The sequence below is a fragment of the Globicephala melas genome, chromosome X (assembly GCF_963455315.2).
Source record: "Globicephala melas chromosome X, mGloMel1.2, whole genome shotgun sequence".
In the NCBI taxonomy this organism is placed as follows: domain Eukaryota; kingdom Metazoa; phylum Chordata; class Mammalia; order Artiodactyla; family Delphinidae; genus Globicephala; species Globicephala melas.
The window spans coordinates 86,000,203-86,017,198 of record NC_083335.1 but is presented as its reverse complement, the minus strand read 5'-3'; the positions used below and the strand labels follow the sequence as shown (position 1 = coordinate 86,017,198).

Below are 16,996 nucleotides of genomic sequence, written 5' to 3'. Positions count from 1 at the left end.
AAGCAGGTGTGGTTGTGGGTCCTTTCACCAAAATCAGTCATCCAGAAAGTTACTACAGCATTCGTTTACACTCAAGCATCCAAATTGAAAACTGCACTTACTACATTACTCTAACAAAATTGCTCATATCTCTAGGCTTGTGAGCTTTTGCTGATTTGTTCAGTGGTCTGGTGACAATTCAAAGAGTGTCCCTCTACCAAGTGTATAGTGGCCAGAGAAGAAAATCACTGAGGGATGATCCTGGGATTTCGTCTAGCTATAGCAATGTTATGTGTACTTGAAGATGTTAAAGCTGCATTTTACAAAACCCCAAAGTAATATTTTTTCATTTATTCTCATAGACCTTCCCTCTATCGTTATAAGAATTTCTCCTTGTGAGTGTGTATTAACCACCTTTTACCCATGCATTTCCTTGCCTTTGGTATTACTGTTTCGGCCTATAATTTTTTTTATTGTCATAGGCTCAGTCCTTAGATTCAGACCTTTAGTTCAAGATACATATGAAAGATGAGTGAGATAACATCATCATTGTTATAAATTTTGCATTGAAATATAATATACACACAGAAAGATAACTAATGTATAACTCAGTTTTCATGAATTAAATACACTTGCTTAACTGGCACCCAGATCAAGAAAGAGAACATTACCAGCACCCCAGAAGCCCTCCTTCTGCTCCTCCCCACTGACTTCCTTCACCATAGGTGACAGTTTTGCCAGTTTTTAACCTTCATACTGAGACTGGATTGTTTTGTTCATCATTATGGTTGTGAGATTCATCCATACTATTGCATGGAGCATTTCATTAAGTTTCACTTCTGTGTCATATTCCATTGTGTGATATACCACATTTTATTTATCCATTCTGCTTTTGATAGATATTTGGGTTGCTTTCAGTTCTCAGCTATTATGAAAAATGCTAATATGGACATTTTTATACATCTTTTAGGATACATATGTGTACTTTTTTGTTAAGTATATTCCTAGGAGTGGCTTTGCTAGGTCATAAGGTATGCACATGTTCAGCCATAATATCTGCTGCCAAATAGTTTGCCAAAATGATTGTACCAATTCACACTCCCAGCAGCAGTGGTCGATTTGCTCCATTTCTTTACAAGCACTTAGTATCTTCAATTTTTGATCAGTCTTTTCAAGTTTAGCCATTCTGGCAGGTAATGGTGATTATGATTTCAGTTTGCATTTCCATGTTAACTCATGAGGTCGAGAACTGCCATCTGGATAGCCCTATTTGTGAAGTGTCTATTCAGGTTTTTTGCCCAGTTTTTAATTGACTTCTCTGTTGTTTTCTAATTGATTTGTGAAAGTTTATTATACATTGTTGATAAACACGTTTTTCAGTCTTGGAGGTTATGGCTTTTGTGTCTTATTTAAAAAATCTTTGTCTATCCCAAGGTTATAAAGATATTCCCCTTTGTTTTCTTCCAGAAGCTTAATAAACATATTAGTTTAAATCAAGAACATTTATAGTCTGCCTTGTTCCATGTAGAATTTGAGGCAATTAAGATGAATAATTAAGCAAAATATTCTTCCTTTTAGAAAAAGATAAATCTTGAAAAAACTTAGATATTCTATAATTACCTCATAAGCCATGCACCAAAAAGTGCAGCATATTTAATCTCATAGTCTCTGGAGAATTCATATGCATGTCTTGTCCTTTTCGGTTGGGTTCATTTCAGTTGGAAGCAGGCCTCTGATAGCAGCTCCCAAATTTTTAGCTTCAATTAATATTTAGAGTTCCACTTTTTTCCTCAAATACTTTCTTGTTGTTGGCTTTTTAAAACTCCATATGGTAGAAAAATTAAAATATGCAAATGTGTGTAGTTATTAACTTTATTCCACATGCATTATTTGGAATCATAAGCTTTTGGAAGAATGCTTAGGAGGAAATATTCAATCTAAAATTACAGGGTGGACTATGCCTCTGTATATATTTATGTGTATTCTTATGAATACATTTATGTTTATGAATCCTTGTACATACATAGTAACTCTAGAAGCTCCAGAAGCCTTCCAGAGAAACAATTTTCATCATTTTATGATGACACATATATCTATTTCTTTCTTTTTTATTTTTTATTTATTTTTGGCTGCGTTGGGTCTTCACTGCTGCGCGTGGGCTTTCTCTAGTTGCAGAGAGCTAGAGCGACTCTTCATTGTGGTGCGCGGACTTCTCATTGTGGTGGCTTCTCTTTGTTGCGGACCACAGGTTCTAGGCGCGCGGGCTTCAGTAGCTGTGGCATACGGAATCAGTAGTTGTGGCTCACAGGCTCTAGAGGCAGGCACAGTAGATGTGGCGCACGGGCTTAGTTGCTCCACGGCATGTGGGATCTTCCCAGACCAGGGCTCGAACCCGTGTCCCCTGCATTGGCAGGTGGATTCTTAACCACTGCGCCACCAGGGAAGTCCCTTTCTCTTTTTTATTATAATTTTTTAACATCTTTGTTGGAGTATAATTGCTTTACAATGGTGTGTTAGTTTCTGTTTTATAACAAAGTGAATCAGCTATACAAATACATATATCCCCATATCTCCTCCCTCTTGAATCTCCCTCCCACCCTCCCTATCCCACCCCTCTAGGGGGTCACAAAGCACTGAGCTGATCTCCCTGTGCTATACGGCTGCTTCCCACTAGCTATCTGTTTTACATTTGGTAGTATACGTAAGTCTATGCCACTCTCTCACTTCATCCCAGCTTACCCTTCCCCCTCCCCACGTCCTCACGTCCATTTTCTACGTCTGCATCTTTATTCCTGTCCTGCCCCTAGGTTCTTCAGAATCTTTTTTCTTTCTTTTTCTTTTTTTAGGTTCCATATATATGTGTTAGCATATGGTATTTGTTTTTCTCTTTATGACTTACTTCACTCTGTATGACAGACTCTAGGTCCATCCACCTCACTACGAATAACTCAATTTCATTTCTTTTCATGGCTGAGTAATATTCCATTGTATATATGTGCCACATCTTCTTTATCCATTCATCTGTCGATGGACACTTAGGTTGCTTCCATGTATTGGCTATTGTAAATAGAGCTGCAATGAACATTGTGGTACATGACTCTTTATGAATTATGTTTTTCTCAGGTTATATGCCCAGTAGTGGGATTGCTGGGTCATATGGCAGTTCTAGTTTTTAAGGAACCTCCATACAGTTCTCCATAATGGCTGTATCCATTTACGTTCCCACCAACAGTGCAAGAGGGTTCCCTTTTCTTCACACCCTCTCCAGCATTTATTGTTTGTAGATTTTTTGATGATGGCCATTCTGACCAGTGTGAGATGATATCTCATTGTAGTTTTGATTTGCATTTCTCTAATGATTAGTGATGTTGAGCATTCTTTCATGTGTTTGTTGGCAATCTGTATATCTTCTCTGGAGAAATGTCTAGTTAGGTCTTCTGCCCATTTTTGGATTGGCTTGTTTGTTTTTTTTGATATTGAGCTGCATGAGCTGCTTGTATATTTTGGAGATTAATCCTTTGTCAGTTGCTTCATTTGCAAATATTTTCTCCAATTCTGAGGGTTGTCTTTTTGTCCTGTTTATGGTTTCCTTTGCTGTGCAAATTTTTTGAAGTTTCATTAGGTCCCATTTGTTTATTTTTGCTTTTATTTCCATTTCTCTAGGAGGTGGGTCAAAAAGGATCTTGCTGTGATTTATGTCATAGAGTGTTCTGCCTATGTTTTCCTCTAAGAGTTTGATAGTGTTTGGCCTTACATTTAGGTCTCTAATCCATTTTGAGTTTATTTTTGTGTATGGTATTAGGGAGTGTTCTAATTTCATTCTTTTACCTGTAGCTGTCCCGTTTTCCCAGCACCACTTATTGAAGAGGCTGTCTTTTCTCCACTGTATATTTTTGCCTCCTTTATCAAAGATAAGGTGACCATAGATGCGTGGGTGTATCTCTGGGCTTTCTATCCTGTTCCATTGATCTATATGTCTGTTTTTGTGCCAGTACCATACTGTCTTGATTACTGTAGCTTTGTAGTATAGTCTGAAGTCTGGCAGCCTGATCCCTCCAGCTCTGTATTTCTATCTCAAGATTGCTTTGGCTGTTTGGGGTCTTTTGTGTTTCCATACACAATTGTGAAATTTTTTGTTCTAGTTCTGTGAAAAATGTCAGTGGTAGTTTGATAGGGATTGCATTGAATCTGTAGACTGCTTTGGGTGGTATAGTCATTTTCACAATGTTGATTCTTCCAATCCAAGAACATGGTATATCTCTCCATCTATTTGTATCATCTTTAATTTCTTTCATCCATGTCTTATAGTTTTCGGCATACAGGTCTTTTGTCTCCTTAGGTAGGTTTATTCCTAGGTTTTTTATTCTTTTTGTTGCAGTGGTAAATGGGAGTGTTTCCTTAATTTCTTTTTTCAGATTTTTCAACATTAGTGTATAGGAATGTGAGAGATTTCTGTGCATTAATTTTGTATCCTGCAACTTTATCACATTCATTGATTAGCTCTAGTAGTTTTCTGGTAGAGTCTTTAGTGTTCTCTATGTTTAGCATCATGTCATCTGCAAACAGTGACAGCTTTACTTCTTCTTTTCTGATTTGGATTCCTTTTATTTCTTTTTCTTCTCTGATGGCTGTGGCTAAAACTTGCAAAACTATGTTGAATAATAGTGGTGAGAGTGGGCAACCTTGTCTTGTTCCTGATCTTAGTGGAAATGGTTTCAGTTTTTCACCATTGAGGACGATGTTGGCTGTGGGTTTGTCATATATGGCCTTTATTATGTTGAGGAAAGTTCCCTCTATGCCTACTTTCTGCAGGGTTTTTATCATAAATCGGTGTTGAAATTTGTCGAAAGCTTTTTCTGCATCTGTTGAGATGATCATATGGTTTTTATCCTTCGATTTCTTAATATGGTGTATCACATTGATTGATTTGCATATATTAAAGAATCCTTGCATTCCTGGGATAAACCCCACTTGATCATGGTATATGATCCTTTTAATGTGCTGTTGGATTCTGTTTTCTAGTATTTTGTTGAGGATTTTTGCATCTCTGTTCATCAGTGATATTGGCCTGTAGTTTTCTTTCTTTATGATGTCTTTGTCTGGTTTAGGTATCAGGGTGATGGTAGCCTCATAGAATGAGTTTGGGAGTGTTCCTCCCTCTGCTATATTTTGGAAGAGTTTGAGAAGGATAGGTGTTCGCTCTTCTCTAAATGTTTGCCAGAATTCACCTGTGAAGCCATCTGGTCCTGGGCTTTTGTTTGTTGGAAGATTTTTAATCGCAGTCTCAGTTTCAGTGCTTGTGATCGGTCTGTTTATATTTTCTATTTCTTCCTGGTTCAGTCTTGACAGGTTGTGCTTTTCTAAGAATGTGTGCATTTCTTCCAGGTTGTCCATTTTATTGGCATAGAGTTGCTTGTAGTAATCTGTCATGATCCTTTGTATTTCTGCAGTGTCAGTTGTTACTTCTCCCTTTTCATTTCTAATTCTACTGATTTGAGTCCTTTCCCTTTTTTCTTGATGAGTCTGGCTAATGGTTTATCAATTTTGTTTATCTTCTCAAAGAACCAGCTTTTAGTTTTATTGATCTTAGGTATTGTTTCCTTCATTTCTTTTTCATTTATTTCTGATCTGATCTTTATGATTTCTTTCCTTCTGCTAACTTTGGGGAAGTTTTGTTCTTCTTTCTCTCATTTCTTTAGGTGTAAGGTTAGGTTGTTTATTTGAGATGTTTCTTGTTTCTTGAGGTAGAATTGTATTGCTGTAAACTTCCGTCTTAGCACTGCTTTTGCTGCATCCCATAGGTTTTGGGTTGTCGTGTTTTCATTGTCATTTGTTTCTAGGTATTTTTTGATTTCCTCTCGGATTACCCCCTTTCTCTCTTTTTTAGATGGCCTACCCTGTTCTTTAAAATTTCCAGGGACTAATAATTCAGATTTCGTCTTGGTTACATTTTCTGATGCTTCATGTACTATCTAGAACATTCATTGTAGAACGAGTCATTGGTATGAGAAATTTCTGTTTCTTCCCTTGCTTGGTTTCCTTGCCTTGGGCTCTTAAGTGTCAGGAGGGGTTTGGGAAAATAATGGATTTGCTCAGGCCTGCTAGATAATTTGGTGGAAGAATGGGAATCTTTCATCCCATTGTGTTTTCCTGACTCAGACTTATAGTCACTATCATTTATGGTTGGGAAATGGCTTAAGTTTGTATAAATCCATGGCCTCTTGGCTTTAACTCATCTACCTAAATAGTAAAAATAATAAGAGATATAAAAATAACACTGGCTTTTTTTTTTTTTTTTTTTTTTTTTTTTTTGCTGTACGCGGGCCTCTCACTGTTGTGGCCTCTCCCATTGTGGAGCACAGGCTCCGGACGCGCAGGCTCAGCGGCCATGGCTCACGGGCCCAGCCGCTCCGCGGCATGTGGGATCTTCCCGGACTGGGGCATGAACCCGTGTCCCCTGCATCAGCAGGCGGACTCTCAACCACCGTGCCACCAGGGAAGCCCGACACTGGCATTATTGATCATCTGTTTTTTACTATACACTTTACTAAGCACTTTATGTATTTTATTTCATATAATCATCATAATAACCCTATAAGTTTGATACTATTATATCATAATTTATGATTATCGTCCTTTTTAGCTGAGAAAACGGAACTTTGTAGACATTAAGTAATTGCCCAAGATCACCATGCGAGTGAGTGGCAGTAAAAGACTGGTTTGTGTGAGTCTATAGCCTATACTCTTTACCACCATCCAGTATGGCCTCCATGGTAGAAAATCATGAGTTTAGCTAAACTATATCTTTGGTATGTAATCCGGCTGTGCCTTTGTACAGGTATCACCCCTTCTTCTGGTTCCCCTTCTAAATAAATGTGGTGGCCATTGCACCAAGAATGCACAATGCAATATTTTATTAGAAGGAATGGAAGTAAGGGCCTAGGAGCCAAAAGCGTAAATGAAACATTTTATTAGCAGTCAGAGTATTCACAGCAAATAACAAAGCTGGATTTGTACAACCATTTACTTTCTAGAAAGGGATCTGTCATGCCTCTCATTTGGCGGAGCAGGGGATTTCCCCAGGGTGGGAAGGGAGAACATTCAGCTCCACTGTATGGCCTGAGTGCTGTTGGGCCCATCCAGTCAGTGCCTGGAATCTGTCATTTGTTGATTGTTATCAGTGTCTTTCTTTTGCTTTTCTAGGATTGTAGCCGACAAGGTAAAGGAGGTCCTATTTATCCGACCCCGGAAGTACATCCACTGCTCCAGCCCAGAGACTGCAGAGCCTGGCTACATCAACATCATGGAGCTGGCGGCATCTGTGTGCCGCTATGACCTAGATGACATGGACATCTTCTGGCTCCAGGAACTCAATGAAGACCTCGCAGAAATGGGTAAGTTGTTTCCTCACAAGTAACTTGTTCCTTGACTTGATTTGTGATTTTTTAAAAAAAGGTGTCAGGACCATTTTAACTTGCTTTCATTTTGTGGCTTCCTTTCTTTTCTGGACTCTTCATTTATTTTTCTCTTTAATCTTAATCTTAATGAGGCATTTCCTGAAATGCATAAATATATTGAAGTAGAGCAGTAACATTTAAATCTGACCTTGTCTTTCCCTGTTCATGGTGAATATCACAGATCAGGGATGGCATGTAGGTTTCACAAGGCCATTTCCCAGTTCTGAGTGTGAGATTGGTCATGGCTGATTGGACTTCTGGTTGAGAAGGATTCTGAGACTGGTTGCTCGTTCGGCCCTGAAAAGTACCATGATCAGTGAGCAGGGCCAAGGGTAGTGGCACCTCTGACATCTCCACCTGATGGAGAGAAACTGCAACTTTAGCATTAGGCAGCACCACTGCAACTGACAGGTTGATGTGACCAGGATGCCTTAATGTAGGACTTGTATTTTGCTGCCTGGAAGAAGAATGGCAGGCCTAGGGCAAAACATCCCCAAAGCAGTTCTTAGCTACCTACAGTGAGTTCTAGAGTTGTCATGCTACTCTCAAAAAATAAAATAGAATGAAGCAAAAACAAGCAAATAAAAAACCTCGTAGTAAACATAGTAGTAATTTTAAAGTAAACGTGTGCCATACAGTACCATACTGGCAATGCTCAGAAATCCTAGGCTGAAAGGAAACTCACCTTATACTTACACACAGTTCTTTTTGACCTGTTTTCAGTCTAAACAGTGTTTAGGTCCAAGTGGTCCTATGAAACTGGGTGGTTTTTAACTCTCTGTATGAGATATGGTAAAGGATACATTTGATTTTGTTTTTGTTTGAATCACATTTGTTCATTGTTAGTACAACAAGGATCAGTGGTTTTCCTTTTCTTCCCTTTTTTTTCTTTCTTTCTTTTGAGGTTGGTATCTGAATGCATGTGAATACAAAATTAAAATTATACTAAATCCAGTTTGGCATGGTGGTGATAGTTACTCTGCCAGTAACCAATACTAACTCCTTGCTTTTTAAAACATTTTGTTTTATGTCTTCTCTTGTTCTGCCTTCTAAGAGGAAGGAGAGGGGTCAAAAAAATTTAGGGTCGGAACCACAAAGAGAAGGGAATAAAAGACTGACAGAAAGGGAAAATGAGAGTCTGAGGGCATAATCAAGTGGATCGATGGCTCAATGTACAGTTGTGTTTATGAACCATACAACATCCATATACACTATAGTCATTACAGTGCTGCCTTCAACATGACACTGCCTTATAACAAAGTCCCTTTGGTATTTTGCAGTTAATTCCCTTTGGATGAGTTTTTTTTAAATAAGCTTTCAAAAAAATTTTTGAAATACTTTTAGCTTTCAAGAAAAGTTGCAGTTTTAATACAGTTACCATATACGCCTCACGCAGTTTGTTTCGTCTAATGTTAACATCTCACTTTACCATGATACATCTGTCAAAGCTAAGAAAACAGCACAGGTACAGTACTATTAGCTAAGTTCCAGACTTTATTGGAATTTCACCAGTTTTTCCACTAATGACCTTTTTCTGTTCCAGGATCCCGTCCAGGATACCACATTGCATTTAGGCTTGGATGAGTTTTAAAAAGATGATTACCTTATCTCCAGCATTCCTTTAGAGTGAATGATATTGTAGTAAGGTTCTAAGAGCTTAAAATAAACTTTCAAAAACAATATTATCTTAAGCATGTTTTTTATTCAGATTAAGGAATTCTAAAAGTTGAGTGCTTACTGCATACCAGTCACTATACTAAGCAATGTATGAACATGATCTCATCTCTGCCTCACAAGAAATCAATGAGTTTGGTATTATTATCCTTATTTTTATAGATAAGGAAGCTAAGCCCTAAAGAGGGTAAATAACTTGTCAAAGCTTATATAACCAATGTGAGGTCAAGTTGGAATTTGAATCCAAGTGCTCTTATAACCAGACACTATACTCCTTCACTCCAGGGGAAAAAAAAGTGTAATTTGTCTTGGCTGGAAAAATTAAACATACTACCTGAGTAGTTTTTGGTTTCATAAGTAGCAACAACATTGAAAAGGTAGTTTATGTGGAATTCCAAAGTTCCTTAGGATCTTATATTGCAGATGAAGTGGTATATTTGGATAAATTTGTTTTGGATCACTTTGAGAAGTACTCCTGAGTTTATAAGCTGTTAGAATAAATATATGTGTGCTCTCACAAAATCATCAGTCCCCCTAAGAAGAAAAATGTTTAGTTGTTACCAATAGCCATCATATGAATCTTTTAGTTGAGTTATTATGTATAGAAGGCTAAGAAAAATTAAAAGTATAGAAGGAAAAGGAATCAAGAGGCAAAAAAGGTAATTTCAGAATTTGCAGTTAGACCTTTATGAATGCTAATAAGTTTACTTTATATTTTAGTTTGTCATTAGAAAATATTATTGGATTTTCTAAAAGTCAGGTTTGAAAAACAAATAACAAATATTTCATATGTATAATCACATATACAGTACCTAGAATTTTCTTTTATGGCTTAATACCTTTTTGTATGAAATTTTCCTTGTGTAACCATTAGATGTGCTCATTGGAACTAATTTGCTAAGAATGAATTGTTATTTATATCCAAATAGTTATATGATTCTAATTATTTTATTATACTATAAAGTATTCAAGATTACAAAGTCCAATGAAAGTCCTCCCTCAGTGGGAATAAGAGAAAACAGATTCGGGGGAGTTCCCTGGTTGCCTAGTGGTTAGGATTCCGGGCTTTCCAGGTTCAATCCCTGTTCAGTGAACTGAGATCCTACAAGCCTCATGGCGCAGCCACAAAAAAGAGAGAGAGAGAGAAACAGATTTAGGAGGAGACTGGCTAGGATTTGGACAGAAAATTGAAAGGGTCAGTATATATAACTTACAAAGAATATGGTGAAATGTATTTCTCCTTTCATGTGTCAAACACTAATATGTGATGATAGGTAAATTTTAGAATAGCTCTAGTAAAAGATTCTTTAAAATCTGGTTGTTTTAGATCAGGGAAGAGATGGTTTTATCCTTTAGAATCTCCCCACCCCTGCACCGGGCTCACAGTAGGTGATTTGGGAATGACAGCTGACTGATGGGTTGATTGATTGTTTGTATTTCTGTGCAGGTTGTGGGCCAGTTGATGAGAATCTTATGGAAAAGACAGTAGAAGTCCTGGAACGCCATTGCCATGAAAATATGAACCATGCTATTGAGACAGAGGAAGGGCTAGGCATAGAGTATGATGAAGATGTGATCTGTGATGTGTGCCGGTCTCCAGACAGTGAAGAAGGGAATGATATGGTGTTCTGTGATAAGTGTAACATCTGTGTGCATCAGGTTAGTGAGAGTGGAGACCGCCACCTCCCCACGGTCAGCCTTTCTGAAGTTCAGTGATCATCTCCAGCACCCATATCTGGGTAGCAGCTTGCATTTAAGGGTGAAAATAAGGATTTGGCCTGGCTGTTCTCCAGTAATTCCTTTAGAAATAATACTTCTTATGATCCCCAAGGTGACTTATTAACTTTACTCCAGGGGGCTAAACCCAGGTCTTTATTGTGTATCTTCATGCCCATGCCATTGAGATTGCCTTGTTCGATACTTTTACAGTCCCCTGGGGAGTCTCCTTGCTACCTGCCTGGGAGTCTCTCCTCTGCCTTGGAGTCCCTGTTATATCATCAGGTTACACCCATGGTCAGTAACCTTGGGGAGTTTACACTTCCTACAGCTGGAAGTCGGGACTCCTCATCCTGGCACCCAGAGCCCTCCTCTGTCTCCCAAATATACCACTCCCAGGAAACTAGGTCTACTCCATTTTTAAACATCATAGAATTTTAGGATTGTAAAAAACCGTCCCACTCCTTAATTTTACAGATAATACCAGGAGAGGTGAAGTGACTTTACCCAACCTCTTATAGCTAGTTGTCATTCTTTCTCTACCACACTACTTTTTTAAATTAATAGTAATGATGATGGTGATATCCACATTCTTTTCAGCTCTTTCCTTTTCTTCCCCCACAAGCCCTATGCTCTAGCAAAATAAGGTTACTCAGTGGGGCAGTGATGAATATTCCTGATGCTGTCCTGTCTCCATGTTTCAGCCACACCAATTTAAAATGCCTTCTCCCACCTCCGGCTAACAAAACTTTACATATCTTTCAAGATCTAGTTCGAATCCTTTCTTGAACTCCCTTACCCTAAGTGATTTTTCACTCTTCTGAACCTGTTGTGTGTTTCATTCATTTCATTAATTTATCTAGTAAATAGGTATGCAACACCATCCATGTTCCAGGACTGTGCTGCATGCTGAAGATACAGTGATGAAGAGGCAGACATGGTCTTTGCCCCCAGGGAGATCAGAATCTGGTGTAGGGTCTACAAGGAAACTGCCCATTTAGCATAGTATGCCAAGTGTTTTTGTAGATTGAAGTCCATGCTGCTGTGGAAGTGCATGGGAGGGATGGGGGTCAGGGATACCATCCAGAAGGTGGCATCCAAGCTGAATCTTAATGGCCAAAGGGAAGTGCCAGAAAAAAACAGCAGCGTGTGTTCACGCAGAGAGGAGAACATGTTCAGGTGGGGTAGTGAGAGTAGGCAAAGTATGTTAGAAGCAACTCTGAGCTGTTCAGAACTGTGGAGAGTGGTGGGGTCGAGTAGGGAATGCATGGAGAGTGAGGGTAGAGAGGGATACAGGGGACAAATGTGAAGGGCCTTCTCTGACAAACTAAGGAACTTCGGTTTTGTCCTGTCAACCCTGAAGGATATGATTTGTAATTTAGAAGGATCATCCTGACTACAAAGATATTAAAATGATTAGATAATACAGGAGATAGAGAGAAACCAGGACTTAAGACTTTATTTTAGTTCCATGGGCCACCTAACCTAACCCTCTGTATTAAAAGGTACTCAGAATATTCTGTGATCAGTTGGGTCTCTTTCTTCCTTTTACTTGTATCCTTTTAGAGTGAATTTTGAAAATGTATATTCACTCTACCAGTTACTGGCATTTATGTCTCACCTTTAGTGACAGAGAAAATCTTTACTACTTAAGTACGAACTTAAATATCTGACAGTACAGGTCCACAGTCCCTTCTATGCATTTCCAAAATTTTAAAGCTCTGAAAACTACAAGTTTTTACCGAAGTTTGGCACCAAAACTGATTTGAGGGCAGTAGCAGAACTCACCCCGTATGAGGCTATTTGTAGTCTTTATTCCATTTTGTGAAAATACTCATATATTTTGTTAGAGAAATATTAATGTATTTGATTATATGGCACTGCCCTGGTCCCATAGGTAATATGCCATGTATATACTGTATCACTTTCCTAAGATATGAACAATTCTGAATTTCCTGATGTTTCTTACCCTAGAGTTTTCAGATAAATGATTGTGGATCTTTAGTAGAATTGAAGGTAATAGTACTGAGGTCATCTGTATATATTTTCTGTATTTGTCCTTCACAGTTGGGACAAAATATTAATGAATTACTTCCAGGTTCTTTAACTAACAAAATGAAATGTAGCATAATAATTCTCCTTAAAGATATTTTGCTTTGAAAACATATCCAGTAATGACTATAAATGGTGCCCTTTCCTCACATAGAAAGAAATGACAATAACACCTGACCAGGCCTTGCAGAATATAAGCTGGTATGTGTTAAAGCTGGACGTTGATGCCACATAAAGTTTCATATAAAAGAGAATTCTTCCGAAGTGAGTAGGTTCACTTGAATTCTAAAGAGATACTTAGGTTAGAGCTCCCTCTGTTGACTGAAAAGTGACTTTAAATGATTTGGAAGATTTGGTTTACTCAACAGAATTGGGGACATGTTGACAATTATATTTATTAAACATAATTTTTCTTCTTTAACTACCATATTATATCAACTGTTTGTTCCTCTGTGACTATAATACACTTACGGTCCGTACTTTAGAAGAGAGGTTTATTTTACATCAATAGATGTTGGATTTTAATAATTAAATTTTTTCATGAAAAACTGTGAAAATTGGGGCCATTCCAAGGCCCTTAATGTATTCCATTTTCTGCTTCTTAGCCCATGTATTGAACACTCAAACTGAGGCCTAAATTAATTTGCCTGAAGGTACATGCTCATAGTTTTTATACCTGTCATATATATAATGTTTAGCACTAAATTTATTAACCCCTTGAAATTATATGTAAAACATATGTTCGTGCATGTGTGCAGTTTTTTTAAAAAAATGCAGTCCAGCCTTCGCCATTTTGTGGTCTAGAAAAAGTTGAGAGCCACTACAACACTACAATGAAATACAAGCTTCTGTGATCTTATGACCAGGAATAAGTCTACAGAAGAGCTCAGTAAATGATTTTCTACCCAATAAAATGGCCAGGTGATAAAGGGTATTGCTAGAACCAGCTTCTGGTTTTTCTTCTGCTGGTCTGAAAGAGGCTCTGTTTTAGGGAGAAAGCTTGCTTTCATTTCCTTGCAGACTTTCTGAATCTCAGAGAAAGAAAAAGCTTTGAAGGTTAGGGACCTTATAAAATGATGCCCTGCTTTTGTGACAGCAGCCTAGTTGGAATCCAGCTTCAGTTGTTGAGTGAAATTTATTTGTTCTACCAAACCACCTACTCAAGCTCAGCGTAGAGAACCTTCCAGATAAATTGATGGTAAAGGACCTACCCCCAGTGACCTTACAGTATCACTGAGGAGATGAAACATAACAGTTAAAGTAGAGAAGCATACATGATGTCAACTAAGTACCTGGTGAGGGAAACGACGTTGAGTGGAGGGTGGGAGTCAGGAAGTGGAGCAGACACAGGGGCTACAGTGATCTGAGAATTGAGGTGAAGAACAGCAGGCTTTTTCTTTGAAGGGCCAGATAGTAAATATTTTAGACTTTGAGGACCACATATAGTCCCTGTTACATATTCTTCTTTCTTTTAACATCCCTTTGAAAATATGGAAACCATTCTTAGCTTGTTGGCCTTACAAAACACGTCTCAAGAAGTAGGCCCCTGGTTTTAGATGGGGTTGGGGGTGGGAGCAGAAGGGGCTTTTAGAGGGTTTATTGCTGTACAATGGTATGAAGTCTTTGTTTTAGTAAGAAGAATATGGCAGCCAAATAGAAGAAGGATTGAAGGTATGAAGGGAGAGGAAGAGAATTTAGAAATAAATCAATCCAGGCATGACTTGTTTGGAGCAGTTGTGGTGGGGATGGAGAGGAAGGTCAGAGTCTAGTGACCACTCCGTAGGGATTAGTAGCAAGCCCAAGGGACAGTAGATGAAGGAAAGTGGATAATAAGAGTCAAGGAATTTGGATCTGGAAGCTGCGAAGCATGGTGGTGATATGGATAGAGAGAGTTTGGAAAGGGGGCCAGTTGCGGGGGTAACATGATGGTGACTGTTGGAACTGGAATCTGAGGTGTGGGTGAACTTTCTGGGGCAGGCACAGACTTTGAAGCTGCGGTGGTGAATCAGTCAGTAGTGAAGGTATGCTAGGCCACATGGGGAGCCAGGTGACCCCCAGCTATAGTCTCTAATGGTGAGAGTAGAGCAGTAAGGGGGGAAGGATGGGCGAAATTAGAGATAGTGAAAAGGAAATCTAAAATATTTCCAAACTAATCTCCCTCCTTGCACCTCCAATAGTAATTCATTTATTTATTTGTCCGACTTCATTCTGTAAGGAATTTGAAGTAGCTTCAAGAACTCATTATGGACTATTGTGATTAGTCTAATATTCTGTTCAATTCAGGATCCATTCGTAAGTCCCTTTTTCTTCAACTCAAGCAAGTAACTGCTACAGTTTCCTGAGAGTGCTTTTTATGCAGCAGGCACTGTTAGGCTCTTTAACATCAGCTCATTTGCTCCTCAGAAGTTTCATTCTGCTTATTTCTTAACACTTTTTTCTTGATCACAGCAGTGCATGACATGTAGAAGTTGTTCAGTGAGTATATGACTGACTAATTATAATACATAATCATTGAGAAAGCTTTAGAAAACGGAGGCAAAAAAAAATACGTAATCACAAAACTCAGATAACAGTTGGGCTAACTTTTGCGTGTATTTCCTTCTAGTCTTACTCTATCGTCCTTAAAGTTAATTCTCATAGACAGACATGCTGACCTTAAAACAGATGCTAGAAGTTGCTTTTTTTTTTTTTTTGAGTGTTTTAAAATTACTAAATCCTGGATATGAGCTCGTTTGGCCTTATTTGCCTCTTTCTCCTAAAAGTGGAGGGTACTCTGTGACTGTGTACCGGAGCAGACATTGACCCCGTGAGAAGATGCTAACCATTACCCCCCTCTCCTCCTCGTGCCTCCAGGCCTGCTACGGCATCCTCAAGGTCCCAGAAGGCAGCTGGCTGTGTCGCTCCTGTGTCCTGGGCATTCATCCACAATGTCTGTTATGTCCAAAGAAAGGTGGAGCCATGAAGACCACCAGGACAGGGACTAAATGGGCTCACGTCAGCTGTGCCCTGTGGATTCCAGAGGTAAGAATTCATCCAGGTCTGTGAGGCCATTTGCTCTCCCACAACGTTCAGACTGACTCAGGCTTCATGGAGATGCTTCATGCCTGCCCAAGTTTCTGAGGTGACAATGGTTCCACTTGACCTCCCTCACATCCTTCTTTTGCAAGTGGGCATGTGAGCCCATGCTAATTAATTTATAGGTGGTACTACCAGTGGTATTGGATAAATTTGGATGAGAGGAGAGGGTATGAGCAGCAGATTTTTTAAAGGTAAAACCTACCTTAAAAATACCAAATCTTAAGTGTTGAAGTTTCATAAGTTTTTACACATGTATGTATCTGTCACCACAACCCAGACCAAGACATAGGACATCCCAGAAGTAGACATAGAGCATCCCAGAAGGATCCCTCACACCTACTTTCCAGTCCTTATCTGGGTCCCTATTACCCAAGAGTAACTACCATTTTGATTTCTATCACTATAGTTTCGTTTTGTCTAAAAATGGAATCATACAGTATGCACTCTTTTCTGTCTGGCTAGCAGTCTATATTGTAGTGTGTGTCAATGTTCATGCCTTTCCATTGCTGAGTAGTATTCCATTTTTTAAGAGTGTCTTTATTCAGAATGCCACCCCTCACTATTTAATCTGGTCCTTCAGTTGCTGATATTTCCCGAGGGCTTCCAGACATTACTTCTTACTTTTTATGGCTGCCCTTTTTATTTTTATCTATTTATTTATTTATTTTTAATTTATTTATTTTATTTTTGGCTGTGTTGGGTCTTTATTGTTGTGCGTGGGCTTTCTCTAGTTGCAGAGAGCAGGGGGCTACTCTTCGTTGCAGTGCGCAGGCTTCTCGTTGTGGTGGCTTCTCTTGTTGTGGAGCACGGGCTATAGGTGCATGGGCTTCCGTAGTTGTGGCTCGCGGTCTCTAGAGCACAGGCTCAATAGTTGTGGCCCGCGGGCTTAGTTGCTCCACGGCATGTGGGATCTTCCCGGACCAGGGCCCGAACCCAAGTCTCCTGCATTGGCAGGCGGATTCTTAACCACTGCGCCACCAGGGAAGCCCTATGGCTGCCCGTTTTTTTAAAAAAAAAAAAAAATCTGTTTGGACATCTCA

At 39.0% G+C, this 16,996-nt stretch overlaps 1 protein-coding gene across 6 annotated transcripts in view; it reads left to right on the top strand.

Moving 5' to 3' along the window:
- JADE3 (jade family PHD finger 3) overlaps nucleotides 1-16,996 on the top strand; it is a 151,983-nt gene that overhangs the window by 112,933 nt on the left and 22,054 nt on the right. For all 6 annotated transcript variants that reach the window (XM_060292765.1, XM_060292764.2, XM_030849843.2 and 3 more), the window contains 3 exons: nucleotides 7,183-7,373; nucleotides 10,558-10,769; nucleotides 15,732-15,899. In XM_060292765.1, the coding sequence (XP_060148748.1) occupies nucleotides 7,183-7,373; nucleotides 10,558-10,769; nucleotides 15,732-15,899 (571 nt within the window). The remainder of the gene's footprint in view (nucleotides 1-7,182; nucleotides 7,374-10,557; nucleotides 10,770-15,731; nucleotides 15,900-16,996) is intronic.